General features: G+C 36.9%; 1 protein-coding gene across 1 annotated transcript in view; it reads left to right on the top strand.

Annotated features, from left to right (window-relative positions):
- The window catches only part of LRRC7 (leucine rich repeat containing 7), a 478,750-nt gene that overhangs the window by 339,835 nt on the left and 117,918 nt on the right, over positions 1-20,997 (top strand). The window contains exons 9-10 of the mRNA XM_008139425.3: positions 13,053-13,127; positions 18,881-19,025. Of these exons, the coding sequence (XP_008137647.3) occupies positions 13,053-13,127; positions 18,881-19,025 (220 nt within the window). The remainder of the gene's footprint in view (positions 1-13,052; positions 13,128-18,880; positions 19,026-20,997) is intronic.

The raw sequence follows: 20,997 nt of genomic DNA on the forward strand, positions 1-20,997 counted from the left end.
ATGAGATAGAGAATTAGGTATAACATTGAAATTATATAGGTTATTATAATTATAATTTGCACCAATTAACACCCATACATTACCCAAAGATTCCAGAGTTTAAAATTACATTACCAACTGCTTATTTTTTCTCTATCTTGAGGAAAAAGGGGATAGGGAGAGGTAGAAGAGGGTAAAGGATAGATGAGTGGTGATGGAAGGAGGCCTGACCTGGGGTGGTGAACACGCCATACAATATACAGATGTTGTGTTATAGAATTAAATACCTGAAGGTTTTATAATTGTATTAACCAATGTTGCCCCAATAAATTCAATAAAATAAAGAAATACATTTGTATAGTTTCCTTTAATCAACTGGGCTTTATTATAAATTTTGCATTTCTACATTTAATATTGTTTTTTCTTCCCTGATTTGCTTTTCATCTGACTTTAGCAGCTAAGTACTAAGTTGACTTATATAGCCATATTTTACCTCAACTTCAAAATGGAGGTGGTGATGACTTACAGAAGAGTTTTCAGTGACACATCAGAATGTCTGGAAGGGTAAATTAAAGACCAGGAACAAAGATAAATAGTGGCCATACTTTTTCTAAAGTGTCTCTGTGAAAAGGAGCAAACAAATGGAAAAGTAACTGGAAGAGGCTGAAGAGGCAATAAAAATAGTATTTTTTTTTAATGATGAGAAAAACTAAAGCCTATTTGTATGCTGCTGGAGTGACCTGGGAGAGACAGATTGATGTGTGTGGAAAAGAGTTAACTTCAGGCCTGGATCCCTGCAAAGACAAAAATAGGTGGAAGATATGTGATCTAGAACTCAAGTGAGCGGGAAGGGGACATGAATTTGGGAGGGCCAGAGTTGGTTAGCTAAAAAGAACCACAAAAGTGACTACAAAACATATCAACATATTGCACTGAATCTAAACTTAATGCATCCCCAACTCAACTTCAACTAAGCCAGATCCCAAATGTGCCACATTATACCCAAGGAAGTATGATGGAGTGAAAGTCTATGCAGCAAACTGCAGCAATATTAACCAATTGCCTCTAAAGTATATTTCTTTGTAAATGTTTCTCACCATGCATGGGAGAAGCCTGAAGCTTAAACTTAAACACCTTTGGAGTAAATGCATTTCTGCTTGTTTGTTTAGGGTAAGTTATAAGCTGGGATAAGAGGAGAATGCTTTAGACATGGTTAAAGGACTATGAACTAGTTCAGAGATTTGATAAGCAACTTCTTGGAGCAAAATATATAGAGTTGCCTGGCAGAATGCAATCCACATTTCAAGTATTTGTCATAAATTTAAAATGAGACTAGTCAGCCAAAATGATTTTTCCCAACAAAGCTTGGTGCTGTAGCGGAAAAGGCAGAAAGATGGATTCAACCTAGGTTAAGTTCAGGTAGGTGATGTGACACAAGGAAAGAGGGCAACTTTTCTGAGTGACATTTGTGAGAAACTGTGTAATGATGATAGAGTATTTACCATTACTCTCAGGGAGGCAGGAAAGGTAGATGAAGAAAGATAAATTGAGCATATTCATAACTTGTCACATTAAGAACCTCTGCAGGTACTGGGATGCATGAACTGGAAGGTTAGGAGGTGCTAGTCAGACGTTGGCATATCTACAATTGAGATTTCAGAGGTGATACTGGTATTTGTGGTGACAAAGTTTAAGTGGGATCTTGGGAGTGAACTACTATGATGGAGTAGAGGAAAGGGTTGATTATGGATGTGGATTGTTTATTTTGTTCAATTCAGATGGAATTTTTGAAGCGCTAGAATGTACAAGCTACCATGGAAGGAGTTGGTGATACAGATTAAACAAGATTCAGTTCCTGCATCAAGGAACTCACAGTATAACATGTAAAGCACTATGGTAAGGATACCAACACGGAAGAAAGGATTCCTCACCAAACTGAGAAAGAGCAGAACAGGCTTAGAACGTCTGCAAAGGCAAATTGCAAGATAAAGTATGATGCCTTGAAGAACAGCAAAGAGTTGGGTTTTCCTGGAGGCTCTAGTTTCCTGGAGGTATAGTGAAAGAAGAGGCTAAGAAGGAAGTGGGGGTCAGATAAGAGTTCTTTGTGATACAGTTCAAGCATCAGGGCTTTATAATCCTTGGATAGTGGGAGAACTGTTGCAGGCAGGAGTGGATATGATGAAATGTGGAGACAGAGGGTTGGAGGAATGGACTGCAGTTTTTTTTTATAAAGAAGGCAGCACGGCCAGTTTGAACTATGCGATGAGAGTGTATGTGTTATACAGTCGTCACTCCTGCATTTGGATTCAGACAAGGTCATCCAAGTTTGCAATCTGGATGGACAGTAGTACGTTAAAGTGGAAATAATGAAACCAGCATTGCTTCCCTTGTCCAGTTGTTAACATTTTGTAGGAACTAGCCTAGGAAACATGAAACACCACAATGTAATCTCCATAAAGGCTTCTTTGTTTTGTTCCCAGTCTTTCTTCAGTGCCTGGTATTTAATAGACTCCTAATAAGTACTAATTAAATGAAATTGTTGAATGAATTAAACTCTGCCTTTAACATCTGATCTCTTCCTTTGGTACCTTCATTCTAAGGTAGCATCATGCTAGGTGTGAGCCACTTACAACTTTTCTCTGGAATACTTCTCTCCTTCTAAACCTTATTCATCATATATTTTAAACGTTCAAGATCAGGCTCTTGCCATCCCCGTATATCAGCCGTATAGTTTGGAGCACAGTAATTTCCTTCGTTATGCCTGAATCTCTTTGTCTATAAGGCAGGGCTAATAGCTAACATTCACTGAGCATTGAGCATTAGCATTTAGAGCCAGGCAATGTTCTAAGCACTTTAAATGTTTTAACAGAGTTCATTCTCATTATCCCCCTATGTGACCAATACTACTGTCATTCACCTATTACAAATGAGGAACCTTAAACCAAGATCTTACAAGTTAAATCTGAACTGTCTTAAATTGTGCTCTTAACCACTCCAGTCTGTTCACTGCTTGTCCAATAGTACGTCCCTCATTGGATAGTTGCAAAGATTCAAGAATAATTTAGGTACATGCAGTTTGAAAGTACCTTACTATATACTAGTAAGTGTCCAATAGAAGTTAATGTTATTATTTTGTTTTATTTTTATTATTTCTATCTTCTTAGGGAGTTATATGTTTACTTAACAGAATAGCTATTATCATGTGCAGGAAATTAGACTATTTTATTTTAGACAAATCTAACTTGGAAAAAGCCACTCTTTCTGTGATGCTTACTTACATCTACCTTCCTACAGCTTTCCTCATTGAATCTGAACTGGGGATGAAGCCAGGACAAATATCTTCCTTACAACAACCCCCAGATATACAAAGATGATGTCTTTGACACATCTTCTATTCTCTAGCCTAATTTTTAGTTTGAGTTATTTTAGCCATTTCTCCTATGGCATGGTTTCCAACTATTCTTTGAATAATCTCTGATTTGTTGAAGACACCTTTACTGGTATGCTTGGAAACCTAAAATACTGTAGTCCATATGTGGGTTAATGGTTGCATATAGATCAGGATATTGACAAAAAAAGATTTGGGGACAGTCCTGTTATAGTCTGAATTAAATTCCTAGAGACCATTTTAATGCTTTCTTTGCATGAATAGGTAGTATTTCTTTACTGAATGAATGCACTTATTAACAAATGAATTAATGAATACTGAGCTTACTCTTGAGTTAAATCCCCAATTATGTTCACACCCACTTCTGCTACTGTTTATACTTGTATGCTTGCTTTGGGGGACATATGGCAGGACTTTACATTTGTCCCTATTAAACTTCATGTTGTTAAAACTATCAAGTCTTTGAACATTTTCAGATGTTTTTATTGATTGTTTAGAGAAAGAAGAAGGGAATAGGGAGAGGTAGAAACATCGATGAGAGAGAACCTTAAATCGGTTGCCTCATGCACATCCCCTACTGGGTATGGAGCCCGCAACCCTGGCATCTGCCCCGACCAGGAATCAAACTGGTGACTTCTTGGTTCAATGTTCAACCACTAAGCAACACCAGCTGGGCAACATTTTCATAACATTTTAGATACTATTTTAGTCATTTAATGTATTATCTCTCCCTCTCAACATAATGTAGATTTTTTCCTTTGTGCCATCAACATATTCATCTGAGTATTTAAATGGAATATATTACACTCATGTTCATATTAAAATATTCATAAGAGTTTATGGCTGAAAGTGTTTTTAATTAATTATAAATTAATCACATTTTCCCAGCAGTGCATTTTATTAACTGTCACTAAGAATATCTATTTTTATTCAATAATTCCTAAGTTATACAAATATTTTTCCTAAATATCCTCAATTGGAGTAATTAAATTTAAAACATAGTTAGAATTTTATGAACTTTTTAGTGGCATCAGCATCTGAAATAAAATTGAGAAACATAAAACTATAAACTGGAAACAGAGTCAGACCCTATGGAGCTAACCTTTTCATCACCAAAAAATTAACTGAGGAAGTTAAACAGTCCCAAGGCATGTAAGACAGGACAATTGAGAGAATTAGCAAGAAGCTTGTCATCAAGAGCTGAACAATTTTAGTCATCCAATTTTGTGCATCAGAAAGAATTTCAATTGTGTACTATGAAATTAATGAATAAAAGATTTCCCATTTGTGAGAGCTAAAGGGCTAGTAATAAGCCAAGTGTATTATTAAATGAAAGATTTCAAGAAAAATGGGAGAAAAGTTTCTTAAACTGTCTTCATGATTCCTTGGCAAATTGCATACTCCAAAAGTTATTAAATGAAGATGGTAAAAACTAAAGGAAATAAAAAATAATACTTTGAATTATGATCTCACATTTTAGAAAAAAATATAACTGGAATATCTCAGTATATATCATGTCACTTTAGTGAGAGAATATAATTTTTTAAATTTGCATTGGCTATTTTATATTTACTGATTTGAGAAAACACCTTTATGTTTATTTGTATATATTTGAAACAGGTTCCATCCTGTTGGCTTCCAGTTTTGTGTAGTCTCTGGGAACTGCAAGATTTTTTTATATCTGCCAGATAATTTCATCAATTTTAAGACACTTTAAAGTTCTCTTTTAAAAACTTACAGTTCCCTAGCTTAATTTTGACAAAATCAGACAAAAGTCAGATATTATGATTTTTATAGTTAACATTTCTCTTAACATCATTAGAAGAAAAATTTAATAGGTATATACATAATTATAATCTAACTATTATCAAAATTAGTGGAATAAAAGTAGCACCTATGTAAAATCAACAGGACAGCCAAGGATTGCATATATATGGCACAAGTTATAGAAATTTGTTGTAGTCATGCAAAATATATGTCCTATTTATGTTAATACTGATGTAACTATTTTCATAGCTCATTTCAACTAATCAAAGTAAGACTCCTTCAAAAAGAATTCTAAGTGGTTAGGTGCCGATTTGAAGAAAAGACGCTGAGATGTTCTCTAATTTTTTCTAATTATTAAATGTAGTGCCTACATACTATAGGAAATTTGGTATATAGAAAAAATGCAAAAAGAAGAAAATTAAAATCAATCATAATTCCACCACTGCGATTTTTAAAAATTAATATTTCAATATATTTCTCCTGATTTTTTCTAACTTTTTAAAGTAAATATAAATATAAAAATATTTTTATAAAATATGAAAATTTTTAATATATCAAACATCGACTAACCAAAATGAACAAATGTTAATTATTTTCATATTTGAGTTAGATTTTTAAATAAGTAAAACACTGTATTTCAATGAGAAGTCATCTGTCCTCCCTCCTAGTCTTATTCCAATCCCTCCCTCCTAGTCTGATCTTAACCCCAGGGCAATTGCTATTTTGAATTTGGTGTGTATCTATTCCACATATCACGATTTTCTACTGCATAAATATGTTTTGTAAATACATAGCAGTGAATTGTCAATAACTGCGTTTTCAATCAAGTATTTGCAAGATCTATCCATCTTCATAAAAATATAAATAATTTATTTTTATTGTTGTATACTATAATAATGTATGACTTTATTATTATTTGGTTATCTATTCCTTATGCTGTTGTTTATTTGGATCCTAACCAAATTTTTATTTTTATTAATTATTCTACAATGAAATATTTCTACAATAAGATTTTTCTATATTTCAGATCATTTTAGTTGGACGGTTGCCTAAAAGTACATATGAATATTTTCAAGACATGCGAAACATATTTGAAAATGTTTTCCTAAAAGATAGCACTCATTTATATTCCCCAAAGGAGTTTATGTGAGTGCTTAGCTTACAACACTTTCACCAGCATTAAAAACAACAAGCCATTCTTGAGTTAATTCATTCATTTTTAATGGAAACTATTGACTTTGGGATGAAATTAAGTAGCATGAAAAAAGGCAATTTATGTGTTAGGTTGGGTGTAAGCCATTTAGCTTAATTCCAAGATCCACTTTAATACGGTCTATTAATCATGAAATGCCATTTCATCATCTTTAAGTTGTGGTTTTTGTTTCAGAAAGGTTATGTATTGATCTGCTAAATATATTTCGTCTCTGCTATTATTAGGAAGTTGCTAAATTTCTTCTGTGGTACATTTTATTATAATATCCAGTAATAAAAATATTATCTTTTTTAAAAAGCCAGCATATGATTTACTTTATTTATAGGGCATTTGTGATCACCAGCATTCTTTATTATTTCAGGATTTCAATTTTAAGCTGTAATATGATGGCATCTTTGAACCAGAAGACCTGAGAAACAATCCTAGCTGTAGTTTTACAAACTTTATCAAATCATTCTCATTTTCCCCAGGAAATAATGATCAGACACTTCATTCGTAAAGTGGGATAATTATTACCTTATAATAAATAAATCAAAATGAGAAATTTTGAAATAAAATAGAAATATTGGTTAGCATTAGTTATCCTTTTCCAAGTAGTCATAGATGCATAGGGTCCCCAGTAGAGCTCAGTGTTAGAGATACTTTAGAGCAGTGGTCAGCAAACTGTGGCTCGCGAGCCACAGTTTGCCGACCACTGCTTTAGAGGAACAAATGTTCAGCTGTATCTGCCACTTTGTCTGACATAGCCAAGGGAGCAAGTTACACAGTACATCAAAAGCTACCCAAATCATTAGAGATCATGCCAAGCCTTATGTTCCCACAGCATCCTCTTCTGCCCACACACAAAGATTTTATGCTACATAGGCTTACAACATGAATTTTGTCATTGTCTAGAATCCCTTCAGAAATCTTAAACTCCTAACTTCTGTTCTCTCCTTCTAATGTTTTTTTTAATTTGTCTCATTCTTTCAATCTCTCATTCTTACTAGTCTTCTTTGACCTCCTAGAAACCTGAATTATCTTATTTTTTCTGTTTTTTCCCCCCAGACTGTCAGTCTCCTAGCTGGCCCTCCAATGAGTTAAAATAATTATCATTGGTGGAACTATTTTGATTATCTTTGGCTTCCTCTTTAATTCCCCTTAAATGATTCAGTATATACCATAGTCCCCAAGTGTTCTATATATACAAAATTCTTGCCCCTTTCTGCTCAACAGATCATCTTAATCCCTACTTCATCAAGAAATTTTGAGCCTGGTCGTCATGGCTCAGTGGTTGAGCATCGACCTATGAACTAGGAGGTCACGGTTGGATTCTTAGTCAGGGCAGGTTGCAGGCTTGATTTCTAGTGGGAGGCGTGCAGGAGGCAACCGATCAATGATTCTCTCTCATCATTGATTCATTGATCTCTCTCTCTCTCTCTCTCTCTCTTTCTCACTCTCTCTCTCTATGTCCCCCTTTCTCTCTGAAATCAATTAAAAAATATAGTTGTTTTTTAATATATATTTTTTCTTTATTGATTAAGGTATTATATATATACTAGAGGCCCAGTGCATGATTGAATCATGCACGTGTAGGGTCCCCTACACGCTTTCGCTTTCAATCGCAGGGGAGCTGGGTGCCTGTCTGCTGGTGCACCAGGCCTTTCAGAAGCCTCTGAGCGGACAGGCACCCAGCTCCCCCGCTTTTGATGGTCAGCGGCGGGACGTGAGCTCGCTGCCCCAGAGGCCCCTTCTGTTCCACAGCACAGCCATGGCGCAGACGCTGAGCTCGCGCCTCCGCTGGCGACACAAGCTCAGCATCCCACTGGCCCATTCGGCTACCCCGGCCACCCCGAGTCCCGCCCCCTGCGCCTCCCACTGGCCCAGTCGTGGGCGTAGCGGAGTGATGGTAATTTACATATTACCATTTCATTAGGTAGGATGTGTCCTTATCTCCTAGTTGTAGTTGTTTTAAGAAAATTTGAGGCCTTTGGACATGCTCTCTCTCAACTTCCAGCCCCCTCCCATACAAAATGCCCATCTACATCCACACCATCCTTACCATCTTCCCTTGAACTTCAGTGAATGAAGTGTCTCACTTCTTTTCAAGGCCAGCCCCTTTTCTTGTGCTATCAGTCCCATCTTTTTTTCTTGTTTTTCGGAATTTACTCCATTAATTTTATCCTATTTTATGCCTTTAATCTTTCCCTCTTTGCTAGTGTTTTTCTATCAGCTTCCTTTTCCTTTGACTTCCTCAATTTCTTTATAACCCCTCAACTTTTCTCTTCTCATCCAAACTTTACAAAGAATATTCTATCCACGTTATGCCCATTTATTTGCCTCTTATCTTCAACTCTATATAATACAGTTATAGCATGAAACAGTTATCACTAAGGTTCCCAGTGTCCTACTATTTCCAGAATTGAGTGAACATCTTCAGTCTTTTATTTCACTGGACACCTCTCCTCGGTGTATGAGACTCCTGTTCACTTTCTTATTCTTAACCCAACTCTATTTGTTGGATTCTGGTAACCCCTTACTCTCCCGGACTCCATAACTTTTTGCTTTTTTTCTGTAGGTTGCTCTTCCTGTTTTCAGCACTCAGGTGTTAGTGTTCCCCAGGGTTTCTTTCTCAGTGAACTGCATTTCTGATGCTCTTCACATTCCCCTTAGGGAACTTGTCCACACGGTTTCCATTGCCACAAAGTAATGTCAGGTCCTTAACTCAGACTTATTTTCTAAGCTTCAGATTTTAATAGCCAACTGATTCCTTGAGATCTCCACCCATGTCTCACATAAACTTAAAGCTAATCATGATCTAGACTGAATTCAGTCTCTCCCACATATCTGCTTCTACCTCAATATCCTGCGTCTTCGTTGTTGGCACCACCACATGCTGGGAAGCTAGGAGACACACATGACCTACTCTTTCATTCCCATATCCAGTCACCAAGTCCAATGGTTTTCATCTTCTAAATGTTTCCTGAACCCAACTTTTTCTCTTTATTCGTCATCTCTTTCATTATTAGCCCTAGTAAGTTTTGGTGGGTTTTTTTTTTTCCCTTTTCTTTTTTCCACTAGAATAAAGTGATGTATGTACATATGATACCTATCTGCCAAAATCACTTCCTAATAAACATCTTTTAGTGGTGTTCCTTCACCCGTACCGCAGAGTCCTATCTCCCTAACCAAACACGAGGCTTCCATCTGTAAAAGTGGGGAGTTGTAACCTACCACACCATTCTTCTGACATTGTTTCTATAAATGCTGAGTCTGCCTAATATGTAGCTTGTAGGTAAACAGCATGTTTGCGTAAGAATCCTAGGAACTAACTTCAAAAGATACAGATTCTGTCCTTCAGTCATCCCAGGTCCAGGAGATTTGCTGACCTTTGACCCTAAAACCAGGATGACAAAAAAAAAAACAGTATAACACACACCAGATCATCACTTAACCTCTAAGATCTAAGTCACAGTGGGAATATTTTCCTACACAGAGAAATCTCCCACATGTGCTCATGCCTCCGATTTCACAGTAGAATGCCATGCTCTGACTTTAGATTTTGATCCTTGCTGTAAAGGAAATTTATCCCAGGAATAGTCTCACATTCCATTGCAATTGCTGGCTAAAGGCATCCCATAATATCTCCCCAGTTGTCCTGGAAGTCTCGGAAGCCCTTTTAATGTGTCAAGTATGCATAACTCCTACTGATCCACAATTGCCAATATTCTGATCATAACATTGATACAATTCCATTCTTTTCCACTAGTATCCTGTAAAATACACTGACTTCCTTAAGTCTCAAATTTTATTAAACTGTAGTTGTGTCTTATTTCAGTCATAATTCTTTTAGTTGGAAGAGACAAAAAATCTGATTTCAGGTATGGCTTAATTTCAACCAATATGATATTATCAGGATCCATCTTTTAATTCAAACAGGCTCTCCCCTTACTTCATGCTGGAAGCTCCAGGGCTATATTCTTCCAGTTTTGAATCCAGCAGGGAAGACCAAATGTCTTTTCAAAAAAGGCCCATTCAAAGAATTATCTGCTCTGAAGGGATCATGTTCCCATCTTTGAGCCAATCCCTGTGGTCAGGTGAATACGCACTAATTAGCTTGGGCTTTAGCCACTCCTCTGGAACAGTAAAAAGGAATTAACTCCAAGGGAAGCAGGCAGCCTTACAATTGGGGAATAGATCATTTCTGAAGAGAAATCAGGAAAATGTCATCACAAATCAAGAAATGATGCTGGCAGCAATAGCAACCTCTGTCCTCTCTATTCAGCCTGCTTCCCAGGAGACAGAATTTAGAGACAGCTTTTTTTTAGGTAATTAAAGTGTTTTCTTATGTGCCATGTGTTACACCTTGGTTATATTCTCTCTCTCCTTTCTCTGAACTTCTCTACATTATTCTTTCCTCCCATGTGCTATCTTGTGTTCTGGTTATTTATATACATTCGTCTTCCCAATTAAATTATTGGCTATGTCAAGGCAGGAACGAAGTTTGAATAACTGTGAATTCTGATTTGTGCCTTTCCTATAGTAGGCATCCCCACTATTCAACAAATAATTATTTGTTGATAAATGAAGAGATAAGAAATGAGTGGGTCTTGGTGTGGTCCTCTTTGGATTCCCCTTATTTGGGACTCTCTGTGCTTCCTGGACTTGTAAGTCTATTTCTTTCACCAGGTAAGGGAAGTTTTCTGTCATTATTTCTTCAAATAGGTTTTCAATATCTTGCTCTCTCTCTTCTTCTGGCACCCCCATAATTCGGATGTTGGTACGCTTAAAGTTGTCCCAGAGGCTCCTTACACTATCTTCATATTTTTGGATTCTTTTTTTGCTGTTCTGGTTGGGTGTTTTTTTGCTTCCTTGTATTTCAAATCATTGATTTGATTCTCGAGATCCTCTAGTCTACTGTTGAATCCCTGTATATTATTCTTTATTTCAGTCAGTGTATGCTTAATTTCTGACTGGTCCACACCAAAACACATCATAATTAAAATGCAAAGGGCAAAAGACAAAGAGAGAATATTAAAAGCAGCAAGAGAAAAACAGTTAGTTACCTACAAGGGATTGCCCATACAACTGTCAGCTGATTTCTCAACAGAAACTATGCAGGCCAAAAGGGAGTGGCAAGAAATATTCAAAGTGATTAATAGCAGGAACCTACAACCAAGATTACTTTACCCAGCAAAGCTATCATTTAGAATTGAAGGTCAGATAAAGAGCTTCACAGATAAGAAAAAGAAAGGAGTTCATCACCACCAAACCAGTATTATATGAACAGAATAAATTGGTGAATGAAATAGAATCAGGGGCATGGAAATGGAACAGACTGATGATTCTCAGAGAGAACAGAGTGTGGGGGTTCAGAAAGTGATTAGTCAAAGATCTTATAGGCATGTAGGCATTACCTATGGACAAAGACAATAGGGTGGTGAGGGCCTGGGGTGGGGTGGGAACCCAGTGGAGGGGAGCTATAGGGGGGGTGGGGAAAGAGGGACATCTGTAATAATCTCAACAATAAAGATTAATTTTAAAAAATTAGTGGGTCTTATTCATATTGTCATCACCTCATGGTAATGTAATTCCTGGAGGGGGGTATGTAAGGCACTAACACATATGATAAAAACTTACTATGTGTCAGGTACTGTGGCAAACAATGGGGATATGAGGTTGTAGTGATTAAAAAATAAGCATTGTTCTGCCCTTCAAAAGCTTATCTATGTATATAAAAGCCCATCGACGGGACTGGCAGAACGACCAAAACAACTGGAATGACCAGTGGCTATGATGCGCACTGCAGCAGCCAACCAGCCTGATCTGTGCCCCAATCCCCTCCCCGGCCGGCCCAGCCCCCAACAGCCCCCCAACACCCCAATTGAGAGTGAGGCTGGCCAGCCAACTGCCCACAGCCCCTCCCCCTGGCCAGCCACACCCTCTACTGCTCCCCCACCCAATCAAGGGCCAACCACCCATGACCCCTCCCCCCGCCAGCCTGGCCCAATGAGCCCCCATTGGGGTGGGCTGCTGGATCCCACCTGTGCATGAATTCATGTACAATGCCTCTAGTACTCTAATAAAGAAATAGTGTACTTATTGAATAGAGTGTAATAAATGCTCCAAATAATAATTATAAGGTGTTAAAGGAGAATACATTTTTATTTTTATTTTTTTTAGAATTTGGGTAAGCAGTTTGATTAAATAAAAAATGCAATTGTCTCTGTATTAAGAACTAGAATGTGAGCCCAGCCAGTGTGGCTAAGTGGTTGAGCATCAACCTATGAACCAGGAGATCATGGTTCAATTCCCAGTCAGGGCACATGCCCGAGCTGTAGGCCCAATCCTCAGAAGAGAATACACATGAAGCAGCCAACTCTCATTTTCTCTCTTCCTCTCCCTGAAATCAATAAAACATATATTTTTTTTAAATAACTAGAATGTGAAACACACAACTCTCTTGGGTAGAGGAGGCAATTTCATACTGACACCCAGAAGCATGTTTTTTAAAGGTCATTCTGATTGTTTTCAGATTAATTCTATGTTGGCTAACTCGGGGACCACCTGTTTTGCTGAAGGTTTGTTAAATTTGGAATTTCTTAGAGGATTAACATTAGATTCCCAAATATAAGTTCCAGACCAAGAAATTATATCTTATACTGTAATAAGAAAAGACTAATTTGCTTTCTTCTCCTCTTTCCTTTCTCCCCACTTCTCTCCCAGCCTGAAGTTCTGGATCAAATACAAAATTTAAGGGAGTTATGGATGGATAATAATGCATTACAAGTACTACCTGGGGTATGTAAGTTTTTATTATACCATGTTGTTCAGCATCTTTGTTATATATTAACTGCAGTTGAAGATACTCTTAATCTCAGTGTTTGCATTTCAAAGTAGTAACACATTTGTTAGGAGTGTTCAGTTATCAAGTGTTTTTCAGTAATTTGTTTTTGAGTATTTCATATACCCTATGTGGCTGTTACAGGTGTGTAAAATGTATGAAAGACTTTTCTTGTTCTCTTAGGAGTATATTTGTCATCTCTTTCTGCATGTGTTATTTTTAAATTTTATATTGTTATATTGTAAAAAGAGAAATGCTATATACAATACCAACTCTTTGTTTTGTGCAATCATCCTTATTCTTCTCGGTAATTAGATAATGGTTTCTGATCATATTGTTAGAACTCTTCTACAAAATAAAAAATCTCTCTTAGTTCAGGTGATATTTAGTAAACCCATTTGAATGTTTGAAAATGGCAAGGATCATATGGTGTTAACAACAGAAAGTAAAATTATAGTCAAATTTTTCCCTCAATTAACGGGCTGTCCAGTATCTCCTGAGCAGTAGATTTGCCAATCAACTCATTTAGTGTGACTATTCCTTCTTTCCCCATCCAGTGAAAGAATGACTTTCCATAAAACATTGCCTCTGCCTATCACAATGCATACATTCAAATAAGCGTATGAGGGCTGACCAGCATGGCTCAGTGGTTGAGCATCCACGTATGAACCAGGAGGTCACAGTTCTCTTTTGATTCCCAGGGCACATGCCTGGGCTGCAGGCTCAATCCTCAGTGTGTGGTGTGCAGAAGGCAGCCAATCAATGATTCTCTTTCATCATTGATGTTTCTATCTCTCTCTCTCCCCCCGCTTCCTCTCTAAAATCAACAAAAATGTATTTTTAAAATAAGCATGTGTACACACACAGCAGCAGCCACAAGTTTCCCAGTGGTGATAGCCAACTCCAAACTTCCTCCATTAGGCTAATTAGCCAGGGCAGAAGAATTTATAATACTTCTTCCACCGAGATTTAGGTGTGCATTCCCGAAGCCAACTTTATTCCTCTTTTGAATTGACATTGAAAATTTCTTTAAATGATTACAAAAGCAACAGGAACAAGAAGCTTATTCTCTTTTGAACAAGCCTGAAACCACATAAAGGAGAAAATCTGGCAAAAGATTAGGGGGAAAATGCTTTCTTTTCTTATCGATAAAATACATTTCTGCCATCATTGCAGACACAAACCAAAAAAGCATGCATGTCTTCTATTTATTGAGTTATTCAAAAACCATTTACAAATACACCCGTCTGAACCAGAAACTATCCTAATGTCAAGGTTACAAAGACAATATATTCAATGATCTTGAATATATTTGTTTGAGGAGCTCACTCACACATAACAGAGAGAAAGATCTGGATTCCACTACACACAGTACAGCCTGATTTGTGCCAGATTGAAGGTGTGTACACATCCTGGGGCAACACAGGTAAGAGCCTCATCAATTTCCTGTGCGAGATTGAGGGATCAAAATGTTTCTACATGTTTCTTCAATGTGTCTATTTATTTAAAAACACACAGCATTTATCATGGGCTAGGCATCTAGCTAGGTGTTTTACAAACACTGACTCATTGAATCCTCATAATAACTATGAAATTGGGTTTTTACCATCCCCCTGTTATAGATGAGGAAACTGAAATGGAAAGAGGAAGTAACTAAGTGACTGGCCCGAGGTCACACAGCCGGTAAATGGTGGAACTGTATTTCGAACCAACTCCCCAGGCTGTTGTTCACTATGATGTTCCAGAGTTTAATCACTAGAGAATCAGTAGAAGGTACAAATGAGAATTAGGTTTATCTTACTTTTCACAATCCTTACATTCCCAAAATCTAATTTTGCAAACCAATTCAGTACTCAAATCCCTTAGTAAGCTTCTTATTTAAATGGCAAGGTAATATGAAATCTGTAAAACAGATAATGCTGCTTAATTTGTCTGTTTCAATAGTATATATTTTTTTTGTGTACTAACAACTTTAAGCAGATCTCTTACGTTAGCGAGTACACTTGAATTTCACATTTTGCTATACTCCTTGTGGAAATACCCCACAGCTCCCCTGTCAAACAGGTGTGGCTTTCTCATGTCAGTGCTGGCAAACAGCTGTTACACAATTACCTAGAAGCACATGACTTTGAAAGACTAATCTTGAATGTGTTTTGCTGCCTGTGTCTGTTTCACAGAATGATTAATCCTAAATATTTAGTGTCGTAAGACACAGGAATAAAAGCGAGTTTATTTTATTATTAGTTCATCTATCATAATACATTAAGGTAATGTATTTTTTAAATAATTGTAGAAGCCTGGGCTATCATTTTTCCACTGTCGTTTCACATCAGAGAAGCAAATAGATAATGATGAAAAATTATTCTTCTACATAACTCTGTCTTGTGGCCATCACTCTGAGATCAATCAACCAAAACATGACTAGACAATGTATTGAGTCCACATTTATTTTTAAACAAACTTCAATGTCTTCTTTTGCTTGCGATGGCTTCTGCTCTTCCCATTTGCTCTCCGCTGTTCAAAACGGCCTCGCTGTCCAGGGGGCTGTTGGAGGGACATTCCATATCCTCAAGGACTCTGAGATACTGGGACTCAAGACCTCTTTCACTCTAAGATACTATTGCCTTTATAAGGTGCTTGAGAGTGAGAGTTTAGGAAAACTAAAAAGAAACACCAAAGAATTGTTTTGTTTTGTTTTGTTTTTTTAAAGATGTTTAGAAACTTTAAACCAAAATATTGAGTTGTCCTGGAGATAGCAATGAAAGAAGCTTCAAAGAAGAAAGTTGCTCATAATAAAGGAAGAAAAGATACACACACACATAAACACATATATCATTTTTTCCTTGCTCACCGGAAGAGAAGAATGAGATAAGGCAACATAATAGTTCCTTGGGGTGGAAAGCTGTAAGTAAAGTGACAGTATTTTTCCAAATGACATATTGCTAGGCATGGGGAGAAGCTCAGCTCTCTGGCCTGACTCACCCAAAGTACTCAGTTCCTAGTCTGGCAAGTATTAACCTACTCCCCAACTTTGTTTCTACTGTTGGGAGCTGAGGGAGCAAGGCTAGAGCCCCGTGCTGTGTTACTTTGGGAGTTAGAGAGCAGAACTGCCAATATAATCAATAGGCTTTGTAGTGAGTAACCTAATAAAGGTGAGTTTAAGTTTAGCTCTACCCCTTATTAATGAGGTAACCTTGGAAGGTTACTTGCAGTCGATGCTGCCATGCATCACCCTCCTGGAATGAAGAGCTTACTCTATTTCCCCAGCTTCTGGGAATACTGCTTGCAGCTCCCCACCCTCTTCAGGAACTGCCTTCAGCTGAAGAGAACCTCCTCACCCAGGGTCACACCCCTGTTCTGGGAGACCTCCATCCAATGACCAATCCATGCAGGGGTGTAAAAGCCTGGCCCCGTCACCACACTCAGGACAACGTGAAGGCAATTCCCACTTCAGTGCTCCGTGAAGGGTCAGCTGAAAACTTCCTCAAGACTTGGTCACAGCCCACTTCTTCATCTGCCCAATCCTACTTCCTGCCTCACCTCTTTCTTCCCACTGTTATTGACTCTAAGAACATTCTCTCATAAACTTCTCTTTGTCTCTGCTTCTCAGGGAACCCAGTGGGTAACATTCCTGAACCTCTAAGCTTTAATGTGAGTGAAAGGGCAGATTCTGGCTCGGTAGGTCTGGAGTGGGTCTAAGCATCCAAATTACAGACAAGCCCCCAGGTGGTGCCAGTACCACTGGTCTGCAAAGCACATTTTGAGTAGAATATAAAGTATTAAATCAAATAATAAATATAAAGTGCTTAGCACAGTGCCAGCTGTGAGTTTGTGTTTGTAATAAATTTATTTTCTGTATTTGGTTAGCTATACTTTGTCAAATAAGTAGAGACACTATAATAAAGTATACACAGGTAGAGAGACTAAGCAGATGAACCACTGAACACTGGTATGTGTGAAACATTTATTTGCAAGACATGCCCTTAAAGACAAGGTAAATTAAGACTTTCATCTTGCTTGAAGTCCTATTGTCCGTTGTCTCAACTAAGCCATTACTGTTCGCTTCCTGCCCAAGGAATGACTTGATTCCTGCTCTGTCCTCAGCAATCAGTTATCAATCATTCCACTCTGACATCTTTCTGGAGCCCATTCCCTCTTCATCCTCACTTCTCCCACATGAATTCAGGTCCCTCTCACCTCCTCAGCTAAGCTGCTTCCAGATCGTCCTAATGAGTCACTCTGACTCCAGTCACGAATCTTCTCCTTACAATTCCCTGAAGTTATTATTTCAAAGCAGAAGTCTAGTCATGTCATTTTTCATCTGAAAAGCCCTGAACGGCTTTCCGTGACTGTTAGATAGAGTGCATATCTCCTCGCATAACATGTAAGGCCTTTTAACAGCTGGCTTCTTATCATCCTAACTTCATCGCGATATGCTGTCACTTTGAATTTCTCACCTTCCACAAACATGCCGTGCTTTTTCACACTCCTCTGGGAATGTATGCGCTGTTCTCTCTTCCATGTACGGGTTCTTCTCTTCTTGACAAGCAGTATCTTCCAGGCAATTTGCAACACTATGCTTCTGTGACATTCCCTACATGTTTTTTTCAGTGCCATATAGCAGGGTATCATAATCATTTGTTTATTGGATGGTTTCCTTCATTACTCTGAGCTCCTTCATGATAAAGACTTTGTATCATGACAAGTCTCTCCCCATCCTTAGCTGACTTCATCATGGTTGTTCTCTGGTATGTAACACAAGCCCTAATTCACAGTAGATCCTCAAAAAGTATTGTTGAGTGAACAAAATACTGAATCGGCTTAGTATAAAGTCCAAAGCATAGTTTAAAACCTTTCTTATGCATTTGAAATTTTAAGACTCAACATGTCAACATATGGTGCTTTGGTAGCAACTTTGTGGTTTGTAATTCAGTGGCAACTCTGAGATTATTGCTGTGTGTGTTTTTAACTACTGTATTGAGATATAATTCACATACCATAAAATTCACCCATTTAAAGAATACAATTCATTAGTTTTTAGAACACTCACATAGATGTGCAGTCATCACCAAAATCTAAAGTTAGAACATTTCCATTACCTCTAAAAGAAACCCTGACGCCATTAGCAGTCACTCCCACTCCCTTCTTCCCCCAGCCTCTAGCAACCCTAATCTACTCCCTATAAATCAGTCTATTCTGGATATCCATATAATGGAATCATACAATGGGAGGTCTTTTGTGACTAGCATCTTTCACTGCATATGTTTTCAAGGTTCATATATTTTGTAGCATGTATCAGTACTTTTTTTTATAAATAATATCTCAACTTGCAGATATACCAAATTTTATTTATCCATTCGTCAATTAATGGACACTTTGATTGTGTCCACTTTTCGGCTATTGTGAATAATACTACTTCGAACATTTGTGTTTTTGTGTAGACATATGTTTCATTCTTGAATACATACCTAGGGATTACTGGATAATATAGAAACTCTAATTTAACATTTCAAAAAACTGTCAAACTGTTTTTTCCAAAGTGGCTGCACCATTTTATGTTCCTACTAGTGATATATAAGCATTATAGTTTCTGCGCATTCTTGCCAACACTTGTTATTGTTGTAGCTTCTTTTAATTTGCAGTTTTTACAACTTTAAAATGTCTTTTGAAAGTTTCTCAACTAACCCTGAGTTTATGCGATGTCATCAAGTCTATAGGGAAGTTAAAGATGTTGGTGTACCTGGATATGTCAAAAAACAGAATAGAAACAGTGGACATGGACATTTCCGGATGCGAAGCCCTTGAGGACCTCTTACTGTCATCCAATATGTTGCAACAGTTGCCGGACTCTATAGGTGAGAATATATTTTGTCATAAATGTTTGTCAAATATGTAATTTTCTTTCTTGGCAGTATAGTTTGTCTGTAGATGTGGGGAATATACTGTTAGCTTGATATTAATAAATTAGCAAGTTCATTATGCAAGATGATAAAATAGTATTTTACTGTTATCTTAAAATGAGATGGTAACTCTAGTTATCAAATTCAAGAAGGCTCTCTTATTAAAATGATCTTACTAAATTGATATATTTAAATTTTTTCAGATCTCCTAACTGAAAATGTTATTGTAAGGAGTATATATCTTAGATTTAGAGTAATTTTATTACAGTAGCTTCTATTCACATAGTGTAGCTATATTCTATTTTTAATATTATTGTAACATTGCTGTGATCTAGGAATAACATAAAGATATACAATAAATATAAAATATCTTATACTTCTATTATTTTAAAAAGACACATTGTCTTTTACATGCTGAGATTCATGAGGGCAGATAATTTGTCTGTTAGTATATACTAAGCAATTCAATCCACTTTTGTTTTAAATTTTTATATTAGTAGAATAATAAAAAGAATCTAATTTAAATAATGAGTAAATTTTTTGCATAGCTATCTTGCTATTATTTATGAGAGTGCTCATCAAGTAGGGTAATCATCAAGTAACTTAACTTTGGAATATAGTTTTTAACACTCTGAATTAAACATGTCATATGTTCTGGAACTTATTAATCCTCCTAAAAATTAAGTCACAACTGAGGCAGCCTGATTGAAGGGAAGCTAGAAGACAAGGTAGTTTCCCAAATTATTCTTCAATATCCTGTTGCTTCCATGTTCAGGCTAATAGAGAATATAATTTAACAAGACAGGATAGCTTTTCTTTTCCTTCTCAATTTGATGACTTTTTGATTTTATAATCACATATTTTATAACAATATTTCTCTAATCTGCTCTGTCATAAGACTTATCTGAGTGCTTTATTAAACACACATTCCAGACTCTCACTCTGAAAATTCTGATTCAGTAAGTTTGTGATAGGCCCTCTAATCTGTATGTTTATTAAACATCCTAAATCAAACTTATGATCAAGCAAGTTTAGAAAATATTCTTTTGTGCAATAGAAGTTAAGGAAGTATAATGGTAAAAAGAGCATTCTCCAGTCAAGATACACTCCTACTCAAACACCACTCCATACCTCTTCAAAGACATAATGAGAATAGAAAAATAACTCATGTCAATACTGCCTCGTTGATACCAAGAACTATACCTGGTATGTGGTAAGTGCTCTTCAAATATTCAGGAAATAAAATAATTTAGACATACTTAAGAAGAATGAACATCTAGCTGAACCTGAGATAGAATAAAAACATACCAGTGACCCCAGGCCTGAGAGACTCCAGACCTCAAACAGCAGTGGCAGCCTTACGTTCCTTTCCTGCTGTGGGGGGGGGAGGGATGGGGAGAAAGACCTTAAATATAACAAGGGAACTCAAATTTACAGGGGATTGAAGAAGGAACTCCTTATCTGTGAAGAGAGACTGCAAAAACCTACAGCTAATATGTGGAGCTAGGGTGGATAAAGATTCACTGCTGGAAACTGTGGCTAGTCACAAGCTGGTTTGGACTAGATTTTCAATATCCACATGGGATGAGAACCCCGTGTTGCTAATATAAGACCTAGTTCTGAACTCCAGAAACATGAGGGTCAGGTGGAATCATGAAACTGCTAGACAGGCAGGGGTGAGCATAGATGAGAATACATTCATCCTCACAAATGAGCATGTAAACCAAAAAGAAATTTAAGCTAATATTATTATGGCAACCCAAATATTCAAATAGGTAGGAAAATTTACCCAAGGGAAACTGAAGTCATCAAGCAATGTAAAAAAAAAAAAAAAAAAAAAAAAGAGTTTAAGTATGTTTAGATCTTCAAATAGATAAAAGGAAGAAAAATATTTCTCTAAAAATAATAAGAACTTATAAAATAAAAA

This window comes from Eptesicus fuscus, chromosome 9 (assembly GCF_027574615.1).
Source record: "Eptesicus fuscus isolate TK198812 chromosome 9, DD_ASM_mEF_20220401, whole genome shotgun sequence".
NCBI classification, from domain to species: domain Eukaryota; kingdom Metazoa; phylum Chordata; class Mammalia; order Chiroptera; family Vespertilionidae; genus Eptesicus; species Eptesicus fuscus.